The following is a 25,793-nucleotide window of genomic DNA, read 5'->3' as shown; positions in this document are numbered from 1 at the left end:
TTTTAGTAATCTTTTATAAATATATTGTAGCTAAATTAACTCTTCATTGAATCCTTTAATTTTGTGGAAAGTTTGGAAACCAAAAATTAAATTTATATATTCATACTTGAATAGTAAGAGACTAGTAAGCATACTGCAGGAGATTTTGTAGGTGGCTAAGAAGTGGTAGGTTAGACACCTTTTAAATTTAATTTTAGATTAGCAACTGATACTAATAGTGAAGGTTCACCTTTACAATTCTGTTGTATTTTCTAGTATTCCTATAGACATTTTAATATAAGTAATTACTGATCTCTAAGTGATTTTATTATAGGAAGAAATCCTTACTGCATTGACAAAAATTATGGTGGCACGCTCATTATTTGGGACAGGATATTTGGTAAGTAAAAAAAAAAAAAAAAAAAAAAGAAAAAGTTTCCCTTGTACTTGGTTTGTGTGGTAAACAAAAGTTCTTGATTTGATTATTCTTCTTTTTTTTTTCCTTTTCTTCTTCTTCCTTTTTTTTTTTTTTTTCGTTCTTCAGGAACATTTGAGGCAGAAGATGCTAAAGTTGTCTATGGGTTAACACATCCAGTAAATTCATTTGAGCCTATCCTGCTTCAGGTACTATAGTTTGTTCCAGGGACTCTGGTATCTCCAATAGGCACTCATGTTAAAAAAAATCACATATTCTAGACGAAGTGGAGGCCACTCATTCAATGTTGTGCAGGCAGCCCACTGTCTTCAATATTTCATTATAAATCAGCTATTTCTTACATATCAATTTCAGTGTTCTTGCACACATACAATATTTAATTCTATCCACTGCAATGAACAGGTGAAGAGCATGTAAAATTATCATGAAAATATTAACTAATTTCAGTGGAGATCTTACAGGTGATCTACTGATTTATTTATTGACTGAATGATGGACGGACTGAATGGATATTTACCATGCATAGAACAATACGGAGGGAAGCTCAAAGAGAAGCTGTATTTCATCCAATGTTTATGTCTTCTCTAAATATTGCTGTTTCATAAACAACTCCATGGCAGAATATATTTGCTATCTATTCTGCATAATTGTTGTTCAAGGTATCCCAGAATGATTTGTGTTGACAGTATTATATAACAGGCATCATGGTTTCAATAAAAGCTATGGAATGGTTCAGATAAAGATAAAAAAGAGGGAAAAAAAGTATTTAGTGTAGTGCTCCTTAGGTTTCTATGTCCTTGGGCTTCACTTCAACTAAAGAAAAATTCTCTGTAAAAAATTTAAGTACCATTTGTTTTTCATAGCTATTCACTCAAGCAATTATTTGAAAGAATGAGAAATTCTGCCTGAAGAGGTGCCTGAGCTACTACAGGGAAGGATGGCTATGGTTCTGTGCAGTTATATCCATATTAGTCAGGAACTAGGTAATTGTAATTTACGTAGTGATAGTATGTCCTGTCAAGACCCCAATTACCAAATTCTAGGTTAGAAAATAAGTATAACTATACAAAATGCTGTTAAACCTCTGGACTGATTTCAGGAGAGACTAATTTTGCTTTGAGCAGATGTCATCATAATCCTCACTATAAAAAAGTGCCTGATATGGCTCCTGCCTAATTCAGTCAGTTGAGGTTTCTCAACTTCTAACTGTCTTCATTTCCTTTTAATTTGTAACAGACTTTAAAAAACATTTACTTGAAAGCTAAGAAGAGAGTAAAATATAAAGTTTTACTAAATTTTATTTTACTAACAATGAAAAATTACTTGCTCTTTTTTCACAGTTTCGTCCCCTGGCTCATATTTGGAACACGTTTTGGGCCACACCTGGATTCTGCAATAAGCTTTCTGTCTTATTCAAAGGGCCAGGCTGGGGACCAGGCAAACCTAGACTTGGCCTTCCTGAGGAAATCCCCGTGGTAAATAGAACATGCAGAGGCTTTCAGTTTTATGTAATTTACTTGGACCTCTTAATGCTACTGGATTAATGTTAAAAACTCTACACATGCTATTTTAAATTAGCAAATTAGCAGTCATAAAGCATAGAGGAACATGAAATGAGAACAGAAACTGAAGGAAATGAGTGTTTTAGCTATGTTTTTCTTTTTTAGCTGAAGGAAAAAATACATCTTTTCGTCATTCACTACTTTAAAGAAATTTTCAGAATCGTTCTCTAGAAGTTTTTTTTCTTATTTTCTTTTAGCTACATACACAGGTAAATACACATTATGTGGTATGTATATATTTGATAACAGACTATATTTGTGCAATTATTTGAGTGCCTTAATCTTGTTTGTGCTTGCAAAAGAGCACTAAGGAATAACAGGCAAGAGGAAATCAGTATTGAAGATTGTTACCTGTTTTGTTTTATACAGGTTACTGGAAAAGAAGTTCCATACAACCCAAGTGTATCTGCATATCTTAATTGCTATGCAGTTATACATTTTGCTGTAATAGTGGATTTGTATATTGACCTGCTTGCTACAGTGACTGTAAGTAATCCATGCCCTTATGAGATTGCTAAATGCAAGTACTTAAATGCAAGTTTTTTAAAGAAAAATTGTAAAGAAACATACGTTGCTTCTTTACAGTTGCAAGTGGGAGGCTTGGTATAAGCATGAGTTCAGAGCCAGAGGAGCGCTGCCTCTGAGCAAATACCTTCCCGCAGCCTTTAACTTTTAACAATATTAATACAAATACACTATGAGAGGCAGGTATTTATCCCCCGGTGTTGAGGCACAGGGGTCACTCTGGTAACCTGATGCGATTACCCCGCAGATGGACTAGACAGTCTCTGAGACTGTTTCCTGAGGTTATCTCAGCATGGGACAAGCGAGTCATTACTGCTGCTGCAGCTTTACACCTTTAAACAGCTTCAACCTCCAGCTTGGGTTTCTGCCCAAGGAAGTGAAGGAGTCACCATCCTTGGCAGTCTTCAAGAAACATGTAGATGAGGCACTTAGGGACTTGGTTTAACAGGTATGGTGTTCCAGGGCTTACGGTTGGACTCAATGACCTCAAAGGCCTTTACCAACCATAATGATTCTGTGATTCTATAGGACCCCTCATACACCTAGAAATAAGATCTCTTTTGCATGTCTCAATGTGGTCATCATAAATGATTCCAAAGCCATTGGAGTTGCAGTCTTCCAGCTCAGATGTCCTTCTTATGTTCCCTGATGTGAAAGATGAGGGAAAGGAGAGGGACTGAGTGTGCAATCATCTCTTGGGACAACACATGTGATGACAAAGTTTCACAGTCACTATGCATAGTCACTATGTGCAGTCACTGGCTTTATGGCTTTTTAAAAAAAAAAAAAAAAAAAAAAAACACTAGCTGTATCCTGCATAACATGTGAATAATGCAGTTTTTGCGAAAAGTTTAAAGAATAAGTATTGTGTGTAGCATTCCTATATAATATATACGAAATCTGAGGACAAAGAATTAAACCAAAGTTTGGGGTAAATATCTACAATACATGTATACAGGATATGCAGTAGACACAATTGCCAGTGTTTATAAATTGAGAAAAGCATCTGAAAGATTTCAAGAAACATTTCTAGACCCCTTTAAACCACTAGAAATCATATTTACCCAGGAATCTCACATTTTTTACTGGATTAATGTTGCTCTTTGGAAAAATGGAGGAGTTATTAAAGACCTTTCTTTTTGTTTGTTTGTTTTTCTGTTTTTCTCATTTTCTGATCTTGGAATAAAAATGAATAGTCCAAATTATTTTTCTACTGATAACTCTAACTATTTAAGTAATCAGGGCAGTTGGAAAATGTAGAAGGAAAACAGCCTAAAGATCCACCATTTATGAACTTCTGGTAGCAAAACAAGTAGAAAATTCTCTGCACAAAACTGTGGTGTAATAAGGTAGTAATGATAAGAAAAGGGGGAGTGCAGGGGACGAGCAGCACCTCATCTCAGGACATAAACCTTCAGCGTGGGTGTAGAGTCTGGTCCCCAGGCTGAGATCCAGGATCGCTGTGCAGTGCAGTGGGGAAGCTGTCAGGAGAAGGAAGCTTGTATATGAATAACTTTACTTGGCAAAATCTTTCTTCAATATCAGTTTTCCACTACACTGAATTATGAAATGTCTATGGATACAACTGGAACTTTCTGTCTGGCTATGAATTATGTCATGACTGTGGCACAGCTCCATAAACGGGGAGAGCTAACTGTTTTCCTCATTTTTAGGTATAAGTTCCATTTTATAATAGCAATAAGACACAGCACACAGCTATTACATTTCTCAAGTGATTACAGTTGCTCAGTGTTTGGTCTCATGCCCTGCAGAAGTGTTAAGTTTCTCTATATGCAAAGAGCAAACATATACCTTCAGTCTGAGTGACCTACGTTTAACTTAAGGGCAAAACAAAAAAGAGCAAATATATATATATCTTCCACAAGAGAGAGCACACAGTGTTTATTTTTCATATAGCAATCTGCGTTACCTCCAGAAAATAAAAATTACCTCTGAGCTCTGCACACCCAAGTCTGATCCAAAGCTCATTGAACTAAAGGCATTTGGATCAGTCCCAGAGAGAGTGCTAGGAGTGTAAAACTGTAGTACGTTCAAAGCAAAGGTCTCATAGTTTCAGAGCGGTGTGCATCGCATAAATCAAAGTCAAGTATATCTTAAACACATTTGGGAGTGCCTTTTTACTGTTGATAGATACTGTAAAACTTGCTGTCTGTGACTATAATACTATGAGTATCTGAGCAGTTTCAGTTAGACCAAAAGAAATGAAATAGGTCTTTTGAAAGTTGAGAGCACAATGAATACATCCATTCAGAAGGACATCACAGAGTAGTATGTATGGCCTATTGCTAAGAACTCAGGTATTTTTAGGAGATTTCAGTTAAAATAAAATGCATACAAAGCTGTAGCACTGTATTAGACTTCTGAATTTCAATATCAAAAATATATGACAGTGTAAAATGTACTGACATCTTTCATAGTGGTTTGTTTGAAACTCTGAGCACACCACGATGAGAAAATACATTTGTACTACTCTTTGAAAAGAAAAAAAAAAGCAATCTAAAGTCTTTTGAAATGTGAAAGTTATTTGGAAACTTTTGATTCTGTTCTAAATAAACATTCAGTTGGAATGGCTTATATCCTTGGTTTAAATGAATTATTTCTTCTTTACTAAAAAAAAAAAAAAAAAAAACCATGCTGTGGTAATCTGTTGATTACAAAGCAATGTAAATGTCTTCCCAAAATTCCATAACCCCATTTTTTTTTAAAGCTCCAAGAATTTTTAAAGCTTTCAATGAAACCAAAATCCAACAGAAATATTTTTTTCTGTTCAGTTGGAGCCAATAACCACATTGCAAAGTTGTGGCCAACTCATAGCTGAGGAACCTGCTGTGGTCCCACAGGCTTCTCTGTTTATACAAATACTCCAGTATATAAATACTCATTTATTTTATATACACATGCATGCATATAATGTTTAAGTGGAATGAGGATGCTAGACTAACTAAGGTGTAAAACGCTCATTCTTTTCACACTACAAGTTGCAGCATGCAGATTTAATATATGATGTTTAGTTTAGTGATATAACCCACTGACTATTTTGTTGATTTTGGAGTAGAGTAACGCCTAGAAAATGGATGCATCAGCTGCCAGCATCTACTTCATGGGGTGATACAAGTTTGAAAGTAAATAAAAGAATCAAGGGAGTATGTAACTATATCACTGGAACTGTAAAAAGAAAGGTAAAGAAGCAAACTAATAAGTAGATATTTATGCTGTATGACTGGTTTTCTAGAAATTGTTATCCCCAAATGGCATCGTACTGTATTTCACCACAGATTTCTCGGTGACCCTTGACTAGGAGACCAAACAAGGGAACACATTTTTTTTTGTTATATGGAAGAGCTTGAATGTGGGACATATCTACAGTGAAGGATTACTTACACCTTCTGCCTTCATTAGTTACCAGTATTCATGCTTCATACAGGAAGACAGTAATACTGTGTTGGTATTGTGCTGGCATTATGGTGGTGTGCATTCATTGGAATCTTACAGTAACACTAGTTTTTAAATAACTGTGGTCTGCAGATTGTGCCTCTAGTTCCCTCCAGTTCTTGACATTCTGAGCCACAGATTGTATTGGATCAAAATAACATCTACAAATGGATATCATTTGAAACAACATGGTTCAAGTAGAGGAGTGTTTGAAATGAAATAAGAATTAACCCGAAAAACAGAATCTGAAAAACAGACAGGATCATACCTGGCTGAAGTAGCTATCAATACTCAGGAATCTCATATATCATTTTAACCCAGAGGATAAAGGCCTATTTATATTTGACTTTGTTTTTCCTGAATTATAAGATTGTTTCATTTCTTTTTCTTTTATGAAATTACATTGAAATACATTTACCAGGCCGGTAAGTTTGATGGAACTTTTTGCCGAAGTTCTTCATCTACTTTTTTCTACTTCATCTTTGTCAGAGAAATACGTGGAATCAAATGGTAACTCCAGTTCTAATTTTGCACGTATTAGAAAAAGTGTTTGAGTAAAGAAGATCTGCAAAATGACACTCCAAATACTTGTATTCAGTCCCTTATTTGTGGAGAGAAAGCTTTAATCTGAATTACAATATTGCTGTGTCATTAATAACAAGCATTTTGTCCAGGTCCATCAACAGAGCATTTTATAATGTTTCCTGTAAAGATGCTGATTTCAAAAGAGTCATTTTTTACCTTACCGTTTTAGAAATGGTTATTATGATTATGATTATTATTATTATTATTAGGCAAAGAGAGAAATCAATAGAAGCTATGAGAGACAACAGCAGTAAAATTATGTCAAAATGTTCTGTTTCCATCACTGACATTTTAGTCCATTCAAATTCATCTCTAATTTGAGGGACCTTACTCTCTAGACTTACTTTCTAGCTAGTGACAAAAAAAAAAAAAGGAGGGGGTTTCATTCAGAAAGCACTCTCCACTGATTAGAGAGGGAGCTTAGGTGAAAAACAGGCTTTTAGGCACTGCACTTCAGGTAATTATAGGTAGAATGAATTAGTGTCTTAGTTGTCTGAACCTGAATCATAAGGAAACCCCATTTCGTGAACCTTGGTGACTGTTGGTCTAATTCTAACCACCTAGGAAACTCTGTGGAGGGAGTTTGAAATTGTCAAGGTCTTTCGAACTGGAACTTGGCAATACCTATATATATTAAAGTGCACAGTGCTCGATCCTTACCTGAAGACAAACATGCATGTTATTTCTCCAAAACCATTGAAGAGATCACTCCTTTTCTATAAAAGTTCCCTTCAATCTTTTCCAGTCCCCTGGTAAATTTCTGTATCTGACAAGTAACGGTCACTGAAACATACCAAAACATTTCTAAGATGCCTTTGGGTGTGTGCTCTTATCTCTGGGCCAGATCATGCTTTTCTTTGCTTGCTTTTCCTCAACATTTGACTTGTTTTTTGCATGTCCCAGTTTATACAGGAGGATGAAGTAAAAGTTGAACTTAGTGTGACTAAATGAGAAGCTTAAGAACTACTCATGTTGTTAAGCATAAGTAGATTTTATAGCTTTTTTTTCCTAAAAAAGAGTCTATCAAAATAATTTATTGCATCAAAAAAATTAATCAAGATAACAATGGAAGGTATTTTAAACTTAGAATGGTTGTGAGATTTTCTGAACTTTTTTTTTCTGATGTGAGCTTTCTGAAGCTCAAATTTTTAAAAAGCGTATTATGTCAAAAATCTTGACATATTTAAAAACCTATAGATGGAATTTGCAAATGCCTTCCAAGTGATGCAGACCTCGACCAAGGATTATAACCCAGTCAAAGCACGTCTGCTTTCTTGACTTAAACAGGAGCCTCAGAATAGAACTGCTCTACTGAGTCATACCAAGATTCGTCTAGCTCAATATTCTGTCTACTGCAGTGGCCAACAGCACATGTCTAGGGGAAGAGTTTTTAAAATGTCTACAGAGTATCCTTTTCCTAGCTCTATCTAAATGGTAATCATCAGTTTAACATAGTGGCAGGTGGAACTAATTGCATATATTGTCGTTTTCGTGCAACAATGATTTTGATCTATTCTGGGATAAACCCATGCAGCAGAACAGCTTGACAGCTGCCACTTGTGACAAGCATGTTCTGGCTTTTAAATTGGTGGGGCTGTTGTTTAGCTCTTTCTTTGCTGAGATTCTGTTTTCTTTGTTTAATAACCGTTTGTTCAGGATATCTAAGTAGGTGCTTATGATTCTTCAGTAAAACAGCAGAACCCTACCCAGGCTGAGTGTGCAGTTTGATGTGTTTTGCAAACGTGGGCACTGTAAGTTCACACAGCTGTAAAACTTGAGAATATCCTCCTGTGGCCTCCCACACTCACAGACACTTACCTTAGATCTCTTTGAGAGGTAGGGGCCACCACTGAAGGAAGGTGGGCATGTCACAGAGTGGGATTTATGAAATCAAGCCCCTAAGCAGGCATACATAGATTTTTATTTTCTCCCAACACCTGCAATCTTGAAGTGTAAGATGCAGTAAACCCTGTTGCTATTCACACCAAAAGGGTTCCTATAATTCAACAAGATCCACTACTTCTTTGTTGTTGCTGGTTTTTTAAGTGAAAAAGAAAAGGCTGTTCAAAATTAATACTTGAAAGGAAGTAAGAGAGGTAACAAAAAAAAAGATTAAATATTTGTTTTTTAAAGGCAGCTGTGTAGAATATAAAAGGATGTAATAAATGAAAAAAATCAAACTTCAAAACTCAAACCATGTAAAGTATTTCTTTTTCGCTGAGTGTTGTTTATATCCTTTAAGTGTAAATTATAAGTATATAAATCTTCATGCTATTACTCATCTCAATACAAACACAAATGTTAGAATTTAAAAACTATTTAAAAGGTGTTTTAAGCCTGATTGAAGTCAATGGCATGAGTTGAAGGGTTTTCTTGTATTGAGAACCAAGTGTCGAGTTGTCTTGAAGGGAAGGTATTAATTTTGTTTCTTGTTAAAATATGGTTATATTGTCACATCATGCAATTTCTTATTCTCACCAATGTATTGTTTTCTGTATGCCTTGGATTCATAGGTGGCAAGTGTAATGGCAATATGAGATGAAGAAAAAGAGCGGAGCTCCAGTGACTTTTACTTACAAATAAGAATGTTCACTCTTGGGTAGAGACATGAGGGAATCAAATGACTTCAGGAAAATGCATAGTACTAAAAGGAAGTATCTTAGGAGTTATTTTGAAAATACAGTCTGTAACAGACAACAGTAAGCATGGTTACTCAGGAAAAGTGTGATATCCAGAGTAGATATTTTTGTTGCACAATTCAAAATAACATATTATTGTAAAAGCAGACAGTAACACGACTGAGGAACCTGGAGGTGTGGTGCTGTTAAAATTCATTTTTTCTTCCAAAAAAATTCACAAAATGAATAATTTGTCTTGCTTTTAACAGATGCTATCACAGGGAACTGTTCTCCTGAGAATCGGCATTATGATTCTGTCTCTGACTTCTTTTGGATTACTTATGGAAAACAGGCAAGATATAAAACTCTTTTTTTTTTTCTTACTATGTATTATTTATTATCATATTGAAAAATCTGAAATGTATCAAAAATTAAATTGGTCATGAATTGCAGATGCACTTTGCCATTCACACTGCTAGCTATTGACTAGAGCATGATGTATAGGTAAGCAATCCCTACAAGCAGGAGTGTTAGTGTAGCAATTAGTGATCATATCTGTATTGATCAGAGGAGAAAAGTTGGGTTACTCCTGTCCTGCCCTGTGCTCGTGTTCTTTAGGCACCCCTGTGTGGCTTCAGGACACTAGCCAGACAGCGTGGGCTGCAGATTCTGTCCCAAGGCAGGGACTATGTGTGTAGTCTACCAGACCCAGGCAACATATCATAGGTGTCTGATAGTGTCCTTAGTAGGTAAGAATAGTCTCAAATACATGTGAAGGATAGTGTGCCTTAAAAGTTTTGTGGTTGATTGTCCCCCAAAAGCTCTCTGAAGGCTTTGCCTAATCAGTATGGGTTCATACCCAATTGGATACTGACCAGGCTGCCCAGAGAGTCTGTGGAGGCTTCTTCTCTGGAGATCTTCCAAGCCTGCCTGGATGCGACTCTGTGCCACATGTTCTAGGTGTCCCTGCTGGAGCAGGGGGTGGGACTGGATGAACTCTAGAGGTCCCTTCCAACCTCAGCCATGCTGTGATTCTGTGATTATGCCAACCCAGTAGGAGGATGTTACTCAGGATGAGTGAGCCTAATAGATAAAATGAATCGCAGCTCTGGTTGCTTACAGAGAAAGTATTTGCCCTGGCAGAAGAAAAACCTAGAACAGAATCTTCCTTTAGGACTGAAGTGACAGTCCTCTGAGTCCCACATAACATCCATTGTGTTTTCGGAAATAAACACCCTTCATTTGCAAGGGTGCAAAGTTTTGTTTCAGAATGTAAATGTATAGGTGATGTTTATCATTTATAGTGAGTTCAGGTAGTAATGTGAATGAGTAAAAATTTACAGAACTAGACCAATGTAAAAGACTGTGAACTATTCATGCAGCTTTCATAACTACTGTCATTTCTGAGATTAAAAGACAATAATTAAATATAGATGTTTGTGTGAGGATATGTGTGTATTCTCATCTAAGCAAATTCAGTGTTGTAACTCCGAAGATTTGTGATAAAAAACTGAACTGTAAGGTGAAGATGTGTAACTGTAAAATATCATGGACTATTTATATAATCTCTGAAATTAAAAAAAGACATTAATCTGGATTACCCCTTGTTTCTAGGCCTAAAGCAGGAATGTTGGAATTTATTCGCTGCTTAATCTTCTTATGTATATACAAACTTGGCTACTTAAGGAGCAAGCTTTCTTTCTTGGACTATTCATATGAGGTAAGACATTTATTCCTAATCACCCATGCTGAAGACACGAGAAATCTTTTATTAAAAAATAAATAAAACACACAAAAAACCCAGAGTAATTCTATCAGGGGGAAAACATTAGATATTTATATTATGCTCCCTTATTTCCTTATTTTTTATTACAGTAGTGACTAGAATCCTGATTTTTTTCTTACCTCTTTGTTTCTCAGTTTTTATAATTTATTTTTTTTAAAAAAATTCTAATTTGGTTACATGGATGCTAATTTATGTTTTAGAAGGTCATAAAAGTAAATTTTTACTCTTCATTGCAAAATAATATATCAGTGCCTATATGCTTTGAAAGGAGCACTGGTAGGGTGTTGCTGAATTTCAGTTGACTAACTCACTTTTCACTAAGACAAATCTGCAAAATACTTGGAGGCTGGGAGAGTCTTAAATATCAAATATTTTTTTCTGCGCTCATACTATTCTTCAGGGATTCATTCTCAGTGGCTGATAGAGATGGGCCTCTGGAGGGAACAGACCTTTAGTCTGATCAACTCATGTTGCTTTTGTGTTCTTTAGATATCTTCTTATGCTGTTTGTGATTTTTGCTTTTTTTCCCACTACTTTTTTTCAATGCAGTTGGTATTTCATATTAAAGTAGTTCATTTGATATGATCTGATTTGAAGGAAACGGAATCATTGATATAATCCTGCTCCAAATAACATTCCTAAGCTATGTAGCACTGGTTATCAGCAAGGTTATGAAAAAATTGGCAGACTACTTATCAAAAAGTTAGCTTTTGTCTTAAAAACAGAAAAAAAAAAAAAGAATAAAAGAATAAAGATCGCATCTGTTAGTGGTGGAATTCAAAACAGCTCCACTGACTTCAGGACAGTTGCACAATTTGTAGCAATTTTTGACTTTCCTAATTGGATATTTCTGGTAATGCTGCTGAGATCAGACAACAGTAGAATGGAAAAATGCTTTATGTTACTGTGGGTCATATCTTTTTGTCTTTTTCCCTGTACAGGATATAATATTTGTTAGATATAATTCTAGTCAAGAACTTATATATATATGTATATATATTCAAAGCCTTAGTTTGCCTTGTTTTGTAAATTTGTTTAAATTTTGTTTGTTTAAATTTGTTACTAAAATATTATCTCCTTTGCTATCTCTAACTCTTCCTTATCTTATTCTGCTCTCCTTTCTACCATTTAGTGTTTTGTCCCTTATTTTACACTGGCTGGGTAGTCCTTGTTAACAAAAAACAGCAACAGCTTGCTCACACTGTTTTCTTTGAAATTCTCAAAGAATAGGTGTTCTCCAAATCATTTGCTATCCATCAGACCAGAATACATGGCACTTCTGAACAGTGGCAGAGTGTCATTGGTGAAGACTTGTTTTTTACTAGAAATCAGCAAGTTTGTACTGATGACCTTCAGGGGTTCCCCATCTTGATACAAAAGTTTTACCATCATGGGTTTTGCTCTCAATGCATTGAACACTTTCTAGTTTAACAGTAGGACTGCTGTCAAGATGGTAGTGTTGTTATAATGGAATTTAGCATAACAGTTCCTGTGCAAAGGGCAACTGATGGAGATCATCAACTCTTGTTGAAAAGTCTTCAGATATGAATAGTAGACCTAAAAATTACCTCTGATTACCACTAAAAATATTTATCTATCCTTTCCAGTTATGTGTAATGATGTAGGTAACTTTGAACATCTTTTGCGGTCTGTATGTCTCATATACAAAATTATCCTTTTTTTTTCTGACATATTTTTTTTTTCTTGGAAATTTTTATCTGCTTGCTTTTCAACTCCTTATCCTCCTTTATTCTGTTTCTCTTTTAAAGCCATGTAGATTTTTTGAGGTATACATTAAACCATTTATTAGTCTTTCCCCACACACACATGGATTTGTTCCCTATCTTTTATATTCATCCAGATTTAATGTATCCATTTCGATCTTGTACTTAATGTTACATTTTTCATACTCCTAATCTATAATATGCTTAAATACATGATGGCACTATTCAGTGCATCTACAATTTAACAATAAATCTTTCTCAGTGTTCTTAAGTTAATGGTATACCATGGTGCAGATTATTTATCATGTTGAATCATTGGTGGAAAATTGTGAGACTCCTTTTGTACATATGGTCTTTCTTGTGATTGCATTTCCTGTATTCGTATTTCTCAGGAGTGTTTTAGAATTAGAAGATAAGATTTCAGAAGAATTGTTTGTAGGGCATTCTAGCTAGTAAAATGAGGGGACCTAAACTCTGAATCATTATGAGTAAATGGGCCAAGCATGGGCTTTGCTAAAGGTGCAGTTTTGTAATCAGTTTAGACTGATCTAAGAGCAGAGCTCCACGACATAAAATGAATCAGATTAATTCAGTGCTGCCAGCATTTTCTCCTGTTCCTAGTCCTGCATTCCTACTTCTTTCTGCTATTTTAGTGAAGGTTTCTGCTATTTTAGTGAGTTAAAATAGTTCATAGAAAGGTCTGACATTTGTCAGAGTTACTTCATGCAAAGAAGACCTCAGGCTGAAAACTAGCAGGAAAAGGTAGAAGAAAGAAGAAGGAGCTAGAGAGTAATGATGAAGGAGAAAAGAGCAGTGAGAAGGAGGAAAGGAGTTAGCCTTCCTCATTTTGCCATTGAATCAGATCAGGTGTGTGTGAAAAAAACAGCAATTCCAGAAAGAATACAGTCCTGACCTCTACCTCCAGCCTGTCACATTAACTGCACAGCTAATTTGGGTTAGCTGGCTGGTTCAACAAACTCAGCCAGAAAGTCTTGTCTATAACTTTTCCTCTGGATCAGTGTACTTGCTATTAAGCTAGAAAGATTACTAGTGCTAAGGCACAAAAAAAGAGGAAGTAAAACTACAGGGTAAGAAAGAGGAACTACTGCTTTTTGATAAGGATGAAATCTTAGGTTAATACAAGTGTCAGCAGTGTCCATGCTGTCCTAGGAACAGCATTGTGTCTGTCAATAGTCTGAAATTATGTTTTAAAAGAAATGTATTAGTCTTGGTTCCATTTGCAAATTATGTTATTTTTCTAATCATTTAATGATATCGTTTTCCCTACTTTTGCATATGAGGTCCTTCCAGAATTTAAGTTTCTGGGGGATCTCACTCAGTGTTCCTTTCTTCTCCAAACAAGACAATAAATTGAAGATATCACCATTAGAAAAGTGATCTCTCTTCTCGTGGGAAATGGAACAATTCATTTTCTCTAGAGTGCATATGGTATTCTTGGTGCTGGGCATATGGGAGATGATGTGTGGGGCAATTTTGGGGTTCTGTGAGAATGTTTTCTCTGGGTCAGCCTAGGTGACCCGTAGCATGTGTCTGCTGATGTTTTCCTTAGAGGTGAGCTCTGTCCAGGGCCATTGACTCCAAGAAACTGGACTGACATCTCCATCTTCACCTCATAGCTTTGGGATGTTGCTTTGTAGCTTGGGTGGAGGTCACTCAACATGGTGACAATAACGGCAGAGATATTATATTTGATTGCATGGAGACAGTAAATTGAGGAGAGTAAATAGTAAATAGGGGTGGAGTTTTTTTGCATTTTTTGAGAAGCTGAGCTGTCACATCCTATACTATTTAGAGTTTTCCACAAGCCGATTACCTCATGCCTGTGTAATGTGATGATCGTGTGTATTACTAAAGCCAAATCATTTTCTGTCAGACCAGTCTTGGAGTCTCCTAACCACCTGGCGGTAGTCAAAAGCATTGCTCGTGTGTTCAGTTATGTGGCAGTTCAGCAGGCACGATACGTAAAAATAAATCTGTGATGATGCTGCACCTCTTCAAAGTGTTTCCATTCAACTGCTTGGGTTTGGCATCGGTCAACATATTCCATGAGCTGATTTTGGTCAAGCACTCTCTGTTATTTGACAGTAGTACTAATGAGGAGTAAGTAGAAGTGAGAGCCATTGACATGTTGTTGGAAGTCTTGTCTATATTTTCACCAGCCCTTGCAGTGCTTGTAACTCTGTACTGAGAAGGGCTGTTAAACTCAATGGCTATGAATGAGAGAACTGGAGGAAGACATATACGTTTCTATATGCGTATTTTTTTTTTTATCTTTTACCTTTTATCTTTGCCCTCACTAAAGGCATTGAAGGCAGAAACTTCATTGTGGTCAAAGTATTTATTTACTCTTCCAGAGTAGACTTTGTAGATGCAGCTGGTTCAAACATAGTTGGAGACAGTATGCTGCAGTAAATCGACTGCTTTTCTGTTTTTCAATGCAATTCTCATGTTTCTTACTAGTGGGCCAGCAAATTTGTCTGGATAGAATATATAATATCTCTTTATTAAAGAACTGATTTGCACTGCACTCTGTGTGCCACAGCAGTTCCTCTTAAAGTGATATATTGCCACGCTGCTTATTTCTCCTTTCATCATTCAAAGACTTGCTGTTACCTCACTTGTTTCTTAGTGTAATTTACCAGCATCAGAATACTGACTTATGAGTATTGACTTAAAACAAACATTTACTCATAAGGCCTTATTTCCACATTGGCGATAGTTTTCTGCTCTGCAGCATTTTTTCCTTGGTTGCTCATTATGGTCATCTGTGCCACATTTCAAAGAACAGTGTATCCCATATTTGGTTTCCATTAGGGTGAAAGCTCCATGCCCTGTACTATGATTTACAACTTCAACATTTATGCAGTCTCCGTGCCCTAACTAGATGGCTGATGTATTTGAAATGTATTTTAGAAATGAAGCTGGGGATGGAAGGAAAGTCTACCACCTCATGATAAAAAGCCTTGTCAACGCACACGGAATTAAACAAACACAAGTTGTAATCTCTATTTTCTATGTTAGCTTCATTCAGAAAAGCCTGCTGTATCATGCACTGCATCCCATGGACTGGACTTTTAATATTCCTGACAACTGCCCTAAAGGGAATAATGTCCTTTAGAAAAAGTCACAGTAAAATCTGGCGGTAGATTAAGTTAGTTTCCACTTAGGTGTGACAGCAGAGTCATTACTGATTTTAGACTTAGCCAGTTTGAGAGTCGGCTTCACCACCGTCAACTAAAGACTATGATGTATCGTTCCAGATGCTCGGGCCAATTGACCGTAAAATTGCTCCGCATTTCTGGCAGAGCAGCCAAGCTGGAGCTTTTAAAATCTCCACTCCCCAAGCTCAACACCCTCCCCCCTCTGCTTAAAAGCTGCTCATTATTCTTCTTCTGCCCGCTGATCTTAGCAAAAGAAAAACTTCTGGAATCAATTAGAAGTGTCTGCACTTGATGAGATTTGCACGTGAGTTCGGAATTGCGAGGCTTTGATAGTGTCAGCCAACAGCTGCAGTTTCAGGTGGTAAAACCGAGGAAGGAATTTTCCAGGGTTTATTTACAATCATAAAATAAAACAAAAATCAAGACAAGTTGGAAACCATCTAACATGTCATTAAAATGAAGTCTGAATTGGATTATATATTTATTTTATCTGAAAAAAAAATAAACTAGTGGTTTATTATCAGGATCTTTTCAATTACCTTGCAATTATTAAGCTGTAGAGGTGGGTTGTAATAAAATGCAAGCTATGGGCTGCTTGATGTAGTTTTAGCTATAAAAGAGGCATCTGCTATTACTTTTGTCACTTTAATTGCCTGACAAGACAAGGAGGTAGTCATACTTAATAAAAATCAGAAGGGTGTTGTCGAAGATGAAGCAGAAATGGTACTCCGAAGATACCAAAGGAATATTCACATATACTACCTAAAAAATTTGCGTTTCATTTTCAGTGCCTGCTAAGTAGGTAGCTAGAAAGGTACCACTCACACTGATAACTGCAAAGTTTTCTTTCTACTCCTGCTTAGGCCAAAACAGCTAGCAATTGCCTTGTGCCTATAGTATGATACTGCTGCCTTATAGATGAGTGCCATGCCAAATGAAATAATTAATGTTCAGTTACATATGTGCAAAAAAGTATTCATAAAAATCAAATTGTGCCATTTCACACACAGTCTTTGTAACTTGCAATTCTGATTTCTTTGGTTCAAAATTAAAAGCATATTTTTTCTAGGTTTCAAATGTTACAAACTGTGTATATCAAACTCCATTTCTGCTTAACCTGAAGTTAACACATGCATGATAATAATAGAAACCTTGTTGAAGACAATGAATGATTTCAGTGATGCTAATCCCTAGAGAAAACTCGAGGAGTAGAGTATTAACTTACAATTTTGTTAATACATATATTTACTTCATATCTGGATTTGGACATGCAAGAATTATGCAGAATAAATCCAGAATGATGAGTCTTCTTTCTAAGGAAAAATTATTCTATGGAGTCATTTTTATTTTTTTCTCATTATAGATAGAAGTAAAATATCAGCTTAAAAAGAAGGAAAAAAAAGGAATAAATAACTTGCATTTCTTTTATTTTAGTGGTCCTCACAATTATTTTTAAATTGTAGTTCAATCACAACAATATCAGAGAATAACTGATAACCATCATGAAAGCAGCTAGCGTATAAAATTTTTATAGGTAGATTTTTCTAGCAAATCTCCTTGCGCTCTTCCTTATAGCTGACCTGTTTGAGATACTTTGAACTATCAGGAAGTAGGGGCAATGAAGAAGTTCTTGGAGAAGGTTTTGTGAGCAGCCATGGTAGCTCATCTCTGCGTGAAGCCCTGGACAGCGATGGGGTAAATGGGAGCAAAACGCTGTTTGGGTTGCAGAGGAGAGCTGCAAGGGTGGGCAGCAGGCTCTTTTTCTGCTTGCTTGAAAGAAGCCAATGCTTAGTGGTCAATCTATACTGTTCCTGTTCATTTTAAGTTCACGGTTGACTTATATTTCATGGTGTGTTTATATATCATGGCATATGTATTTTAGCACAGTGTATTTATTTTAGCATCATGTAGAGCAAACTGTGGTCTCTGAGAGACAAAGGCAAGGGTAAGGCAAGGGATAGCTGCATGCCACGTGAAGGACGTGGCCTCCTTGCCAAGGTGTCATGCCCTTAGCTGCTGCAGGGAGAGGCAGGAGACAGCTGTGACACTGCCTGCCAGCCCCACAGCATGCAATCTTTAACCCACTTGCCTGCACATATGTGTTTCTTATGGCTACCTGGCATGTGAAATTAGTAGCTTTCCTGCCAAAAGCAGGTAACCTGCCTCAACTGGCAAGTGTGAATGGTCCTATCGTTGGACAGAGCAGAGCGAGCTGTTGCTATATTCTCAAGCTCAGGAAGGCAGATGGCTTAGTTAGTTTGAATTTTATCCTTCATATGACACACAGAGGGATTGAATTAGGTTTTTTTAGGAGATGACAGCTTTAATTAAGCTAACTATTTCTGATGTGGAATAAATCTGGGTTTGGCAGATACAAGGTGACCGCAAAGAACCAGACTAGTATTTAAAGCATTTTGGATATTTTTGTTTCACATGATTTAAATAGAGAAAACTCAAATGTAAGGAAGGCATGCAAACTGGGGTTACCAATCTGCATGTGTTGCAAGGGAAATGAAGATTTTTCTTCCTCTACCTGCCCCATCCCATTTCCGTAGTCATGAGCAGAACATGGCAGCTAAGGAAATCCAGCATTTCTGGAATAAAAATCAATGCCTGTATTTATGAAAGCACAGAGTAACTTCAAATATTCTATAAGAAATTTTAATACAAACAGGGATGGAAAGCAAATTTTTTCCCTTTCATGCAGTTAAGAGTTTGATATGAGCAACAGAGAAAGAAAAACACAGTGCAAGTCAAACAATTGTTTCTCTGCTAATGGCACCTGAAACAACCATAGAGCCTAAAAGCAATTTCATGACATCTGGGCAGCTGCATACAAAATTTTAACCAGTCAGTGCCTCTTGTCTAAAGTGAACAATAGATCAATAAAATCAAGCCATTATCTGTGCTGTAGTTTATTTTTTACTACTGCCTTGTTATATATATGTTATATTCCTTTGTAGGAGTTCTGTTTTCTATGATGTTTGGAGTCAGGAAATATAGAAAAATCAACAATGCTATATTTATTTTTATATTTGGATATTACACAGGCAAAGAGAATGTTTCATTTTCCTTCCAATGCCAAATAAAAATTGCTTGATGAAAGAAGATTAGCAAATGCTGTGTTTAACAACTGATTCTCAAATTCAGAACACACAAAATACTTTGTATGTCTAAAAATTGGAAGTGTGTGTTACGGGGGGGAAAAAAGTGCATCTATAGCTGTACCTATCACTTGAGACTTAGGCAAAATAGGCAGTAACCCCCTGTGGAGTCTGGGAGTGATCACATCTGTCCTGACAGAATTAGTTTGGTTTATCTTCATGTGGAGCCCATGAAATGCCCAGAATACATTGTTTATTTTACTGATTAAAAGCTAATACACAGTTGAAAATGCCTGGCTTTAGTTTGAACACTTTAGGCTTTATGAAAAAGAGAACATCCTAGTTTTTCTTAAGGTATTACCTGAGTTCACTGCACATCTGCATATGGCTATCTGTAGATGTGATAAATACTCATTTTTCTTTTCATTGGATTCAGATATTTTGGCTACAAAGAACAGTCAGATATTAGATAATGATAAAAAGCAGTGGTTAAGCAGGATATTAAGAAACAAAATTGCATTTCCCATATCTCTTTACCTATCTCTTATCTTTTTCTCCTTTGTCTGCAAACAATCTAGTTAGATTATAAAATTTCAGGGCAGAGACCTATCTTTGTATGTATATAAAAGTGTGTACCACATTTCTGTGTGTTATAAAAATAATAGTCCTCATCATCATAGTTAAATTCCTGGTCATTTCTTATTCTGAAATTTCAAATGAAACTGACTAAATGATTGCCATGTTTAGTAAACTGATATCTTTTCTCTATATGTTTATGTATACATGTTGTAATTCCTTGTGAACTTGAGCTGAATATATACTAGCATGGAAGATGCATTTGGGAGCCTAATTCTATCATTTTATTGGCCCATCTTCACTCCTTGTGAAATTACTGGCCTAAACTTGGTCCTTTCTAAATGTGTTGTCAATATCATTCATGGAATTAATTAGTTTTTGGATATAATTATCTGTGCTAATTATATCCTTGTTAAAATGCAAACCTAAACAACCTGCTCTCCCAGATCATAAATGTTTTTTTAGTCCTATCATGTTTTAAGAAATGCACAAATTCAGCTGTCACACACTTGCATATCAGACAGAAAAATGTGTTACAAAAATATCAAGAAGTGAGATAACACCATGATAGGTTTTAAATGTTAAAGGAGAGCTGGCTGGACTTTGCCAGGACCTCTGAGTAGAAGCCTTTCAAAATTCCTAATATTGCTAAAATGTAAAGGTCAGCTGATGAAAATGGGATTTTATTTATTTATATTTTTAAAAAAACAGAAAGATATTTGAGACATTTTTCTAAATAAGGAATCTAGTTTAAGCTTTATTCATCTTGCTTTTCCTTCTTTTCCTTCCTTCCTCTCCTCCCTTCTCTTTCTTTATTTTTTTTTCTTTATGGAAAAAGAAAAAGAGAATAAAAGATGAAAATGGACTTCCACAGTCCAGAATTTATTAAAAACTTGAAAAAAAAAGAGCAAAAAAAAGAGAAAGAGCTATCTGTAATTGTGTATTTGTATGCCAGGCCAAGATAGCTGATTGAATCTATTATGCTCCAGACAGCCTTGTTCATACCATTTTATGGCCCTCTGTCAGTAACCACACAGGGTTGAATGTTTTTTGTCCTATCATTGTGCTGAATATTTGGATTGGTTAGAACAGACTCACAGCTCTGCTGGAATGCTCAAAGAGCCATTGCTCAGTGTGCTTTGCCCCATTGACTCAAGTAATAAATAGAACTGTAGGAAAAGCTTATTTTCTGGTTCACTAACCAAATCAAAATAAAATAAAAGTTACAAAATAATTTGAGGCTCGCTAAAAATGGAAATCTTCTCATTTCTTCTGCAAAATATAAGACAACCACAAGCAAACGGAGACAGGATGGGGGTAATTAGAATGTTTCATTTGACTTAAGGCAATAAGATAGGGTTTCACTCTGGGTTTTTTCTTTTTTTTTTTTTTTTTCTTTTTTCACCTTTATAAAATAAGCATAGCAAAATTTCAAAAGAAAGCATTGCTTGAAAAAAAAATCGTATTCAAAATTCTGCACTTAAAGGAAAATGAAAACTCTTCAGCTTATTCTAAGTTCATAAATAAGAGTTTGCTCTAAAAACATACATTTCAAGAAATAAACCACCTGAGAAAATGTTCCTTCTCTACTTCCAGGAGTAGAGAAAGATTAGTGAGTATTTCCTCTCAGTGTTGTCACTTGGTGACCTGGCATGAGAACTAAGAAGCTTTACATTAGCAAAGGGAAACCAGATTTTACAGCTAGGTATATTTTACTTTTACTTTGCTTCTGATTTTTGGTTTGTTTGTTTGTTTGTTTGTTTGTCAAGATTCATCACAAACCTCAGCATTTGCAGTTTATTAGAGCCTGAGTCTCTAATCATTTTAACTTAATGATTACCAGAAAGTGCAGGATGTTTCTGCACTGCAGAAAAAGCAACCTGAAATGAACAGGTAAGTGGTGTACAGAGGTGAAAGACCTGCATTTTGGTTTCTTGGAAATCAATTTGAAAAGAGATAGCCAAGATTCCTTTCCTTCTGTTTCCAGGCAGGAAGTTGAAATATATCTTGTGCTGAACGACTTATCTAGATAAAAGCACCTTTTTTTTTTTTTTTTCTCTGCCCCTCAGAACTGAACTTTTCTTTTTTGAAAAGCTGTTTCCTCCTTAAAATACTACTACTGTCAAGAACTGTTATTTGCCTGGCCTGGCTAAAGTTACTGTCATAATACGCCAGAGAGAGAGAGATGAGTTTTTTAACTTGCTGTAAAAAGAATGACCCTGTACATTTCTAAAATCATACTATTATCAGTCCATTAATTATAGAATTAGTTTTATTATCCTGACTATTTCTCTTGTTGCACCTTACCCAAAGGTAGCTTTAGCTTCCTTGAAATTAGTAAATAATTCAAGGCTCAGGATTTGTCAGTAGATTCTCTACTGAAGATCTTTAAAAAGCCTTCCATAGCTTGAAGGAGAGGCGAATTCATCTATTTAGGAAGAAAACAAGAACAAAGGAAAAACAAAAGAGTCTCTTTCACGTATATACGTTGTGCATACCTACCAATGTATTCTGTCAAATAACGAAATAGCAAGAAAAAAATTTAAATAATGGCATATTTTTATGTAACATTATTTTCTGCTATAATGCCAATTTATATGGTGTCTACTGTGATTACAGTGATAGACCAAATTATTGTTTTATAGCCTTTTTTTTTCTGCATATATAAATTGGTCCCATCTTAACTCCAGGTTTTCCGGTATCTTAGTGGGCTATTTATCACTTTCTAAGTGTTTCTAATTTCTGCCAAACTCCTGATAAAAAGTCTCTGTCCACTGGAGGAAGCAAGTCTGCTCCTTCCATTGATAAAATACTGACAGCTCCACTGCTGGCTAGTGTAATATTAAGGAAGAGGGAAAACAGGATCTTTAGTGGATCCAGGTTTATTTTTTTGGCTTTGTAAACTGTGGTTTTCAGAACCTATTAGCATCAAATAAAAATCAAAAGCATCATATTGCAAAACTAACAAAAATAATAGCTGTGAAAGCAGCATGCAAGTAGAACTAGTCCATTTTCTTGGCCAATCTACATAAAATCTCCCCAGCAGTTACTTTACCCCCTCTACTGTTTTATTTAGATCCTTGTGTAGCCGAAATTATATGGTCCTCATGATTCTATTTTGCTATGTAATGTACAGTAATCTATCCATTAAAGTCTATACAAAAGTATACTGCACCCAGAAAATCTGCATGTCTTTGGCTGTGCATATTTAGGAATTTTTGCCAGTCACTTCTGACAGCTCATAATGTATCTGGCAGTGGAGATTCTGATTTTTGATCATTCATTTGTGGACAAATATTTGTCCACAGGCTTAAGCAGAGTTTTCCAGATGCAAATAGCCTTTAGAAAGTTGTATGAGTGAAGAGAGCATATTTTTAGTTCATTTATTTAAAGGGAGATTTGGTTAATACCTTGGAGAACAACAAAAAAAGAAAGGTAAGTTTGCTTCTGAATGCCTACCTGCTAAGGAAAAATTTAGCTAAGAGAGGCCATGCTTGTGCCTTCAGGCCAAGCTGCCGTCCCCTTTGGCAGAGAGCTGAACATCTATTACAGTGATGAAGTATGTTCTCAAAATACCATAATTCATCCTGGAATATGTGTTCACACTGTACCCAGGTTAAAACTGGGGGGAATCCTCCCCACATCATTCAGGGCTTGATGATGATTGAAAGTGAGACTCTGAGAGAGTTCGGGTAGGCAGGAATGAAAAGTAGGGAGGATACATATGTATGGATCTTTCAAACTCCCTCCTTGTGCCTTGGAGAGGAGCTAAAAAATTGCTTCGGTGATCCTCCCCCTGCAATGCCATAAAGCCTAAGCTCTCCAGGAAGAGTGGGTAATGAAGGAAGAGCGTTGCACTCGAGACCGTTGTCTGCCTAGCTCCTATTACTCCTTCCAGCAGTTGCCCTAAGTGATGCATTATTTAGTCCTGTCCTTGCACATTCTTTCTTTGTAGAATGGGGACAAGGTTGAGGTACCTCTGTTGGATTTGCTCTAGTCACATACTAATCTTGATCCCAGGGCTAATGAGTATCTGAATGGGTGATTTAAGCCTAAATCACCCAACCAGCCTTGGTTGTTGCCTTGTCCCAGGTCGCTGAGGAGGCATTGCTATTGTTTGTATTCATTAGCAGAAGTTTCCTACTTTGAAGTGTGTTTGAAGTAATCGAAACTGCAGGTTCAGCTAATGTTGTACTGGTGCCAGGTAGGCTTGCTGCATGACTTTTCTCCACCATCGTTTCCCCATTACAGTTAATGCAGTCCATCTTACTGAAACCAAAAAGCTATTGCCAGTGCACCTCTTAAATTATTCTCAAGCTGCCAGTTGTGCCATCTGACTTTGATCCTTTCTTTCATGGTAATTGTCATGCTGAAATGTAAAACTAAAATATATGCTAGACCCAAATGCCACCTTTTCAAACTTTAGGAGGATATTCATCTTCACAAGATTTCTGCAGATTCTATATTCTATTAATAGTCTTCTCTATGTGCTATTGCTGCCATCAAGTGTAATTATATAATTATGCATGTGTTCATGTACAATAACTTTTAAGGAATGCCAGCTCTCTGGAGCTCATTCTCATCCAGCTTTTTCATACTGCTTAACTTAAAAATAAAGCTTAGTATTACATGAAACACCTCGCAGTATTACTTTAATGGGAGTTAAAAATTGAAAAATTCTGGTCAAATATGCTTACTTTGAAGTATGATGCTGAATAGAAGAATAGATTGCCTTGCTATTAAATTAAACTTGGCAGTTTATTTACATCTTTTCCTGTTTTGCTTTGCTTTAACTAGTGAGATAATGATGACTTTACATTTTGAAAAATGCTAAACAAATCCATCCATTAGTGAAAACAATTACATTCACCTTGCTAGTGTTACTACAGCTTTGAAATATACATCTGATGAATGAGGTTAAAAAATATACAAACAAAACAGCACTTTCCAAATGTAAAAAATATTTTTATTCCTGCTTCAGAATATTTATAAGCAAAAATATATTCTTAATTGAGTGCTTTAAAGATCTGTTTCCTAATATTTGGGTCATTTTGATCTGTACAGCGTTAAAGTGGTCCTGAAGCACCTTGTGGTCCATTCGTTCTACAGTGGCAAGTCCCTACTTTATTTAATGCGTTAACGCAAGGCATTTAATCACTACAATCCCTCCTTGCAGCATGCTGTTTAAGAGTGAATATCTACATAATCTTATTATTCTGCAAGGTACAGTAAAGCCCCAGGACAAGGTCCAGCTCCAAGGGTCCTATGTGTATGATAAAAGGCAGCAGGTGACAGTGGGCAAATGGGGCAAATTGTAGTGAAAATAGATGAATCAGCAAAATAGGCAGTGGTCTTAAGTCACCACCACCATTGCCAAGCTTTGTAGGTTGACCTAGTAATCCTACAAAAAAACCCAAACAAACAGTATTTTGATGTCATTATAGAAGACCTTTCAGATGGGAGGTACCAGCATGGATTGTTACAATAAGCTTCTACAAAGTGCAAGGGACGTTGAAGGAGAAATCACAAATTATTTCTATGAAAATTTAGCAGGTGGTTGATGGGAATAGGTAGAAGTTAGCTTCTAAACAGTGGAACAGAGAGATAACTGCAACTGAGAAAGAGACTGGAAAGGTTCTTAAAAGATTTAAAAATTGCTTAACTCTGAATTGTAGAGGTAATTGTACATAGAAAGAAAAGACATTGCCAAAGGGAGAGTTTAAGACATTCATTTTTTCAGCAGTATTCTGGGTGGACATCAGTGAGATATGAAAGGCGTGACAAAGAGTGCTGGTATGGGTGTGAAAAGACAAGGACAAGGAACTTGTTCAGAAAGAATCTGCGTGTGCGGACGTGGGGGTCTCAAGAGAGATGTGATTCAAAGATAGTGGACAAATAGTGATGATATCAGGAATTACAGGGAAAGAAGCTGGCAAAATTTAGTAGGTGACAGAAAATAGTTCATTTTAACTAATATTTAATGTGAGATGACAGCTAATTGCAATAATATCAGGTATGTGACAATTTAATATGGAGCAGATAGGAGAATCTGCATCGAGATAGTAGGATTTGTGTTGAGGTATAATGTTATTCAAAGGAATCTAAAAGCAGAACAAGGATAGAGCCTGCACAAAAACATGGTATATCTATCAAGTTAGTTTATGTAGGAAATTATTTACAATACATAATGGCACAAAATAGGCTTTATTTATGGAAGATCTACACAGCAGATCTTTTGTGTGAAACAGAAATATTTTTTCTTT

General features: G+C 36.0%; 1 protein-coding gene across 1 annotated transcript in view; it reads left to right on the top strand.

Annotated features, from left to right (window-relative positions):
* Window positions 1-25,793, top strand: part of AGMO (alkylglycerol monooxygenase) — a 144,073-nt gene that overhangs the window by 90,227 nt on the left and 28,053 nt on the right. The window contains 6 exon segments of the mRNA XM_088533443.1: window positions 314-379; window positions 524-603; window positions 1,756-1,890; window positions 2,347-2,463; window positions 9,428-9,510; window positions 10,773-10,878. Coding sequence (XP_088389569.1) covers window positions 314-379; window positions 524-603; window positions 1,756-1,890; window positions 2,347-2,463; window positions 9,428-9,510; window positions 10,773-10,878 — 587 coding nt within the window.

The sequence above is a fragment of the Tinamus guttatus genome, unplaced genomic scaffold (assembly GCF_059628265.1).
Source record: "Tinamus guttatus ecotype Peru unplaced genomic scaffold, ASM5962826v1 Tinamus_guttatus_pri_ptg000503l, whole genome shotgun sequence".
NCBI lineage: Eukaryota > Metazoa > Chordata > Aves > Tinamiformes > Tinamidae > Tinamus > Tinamus guttatus.
This window is presented reverse-complemented; position numbering and strand designations above follow the sequence as displayed.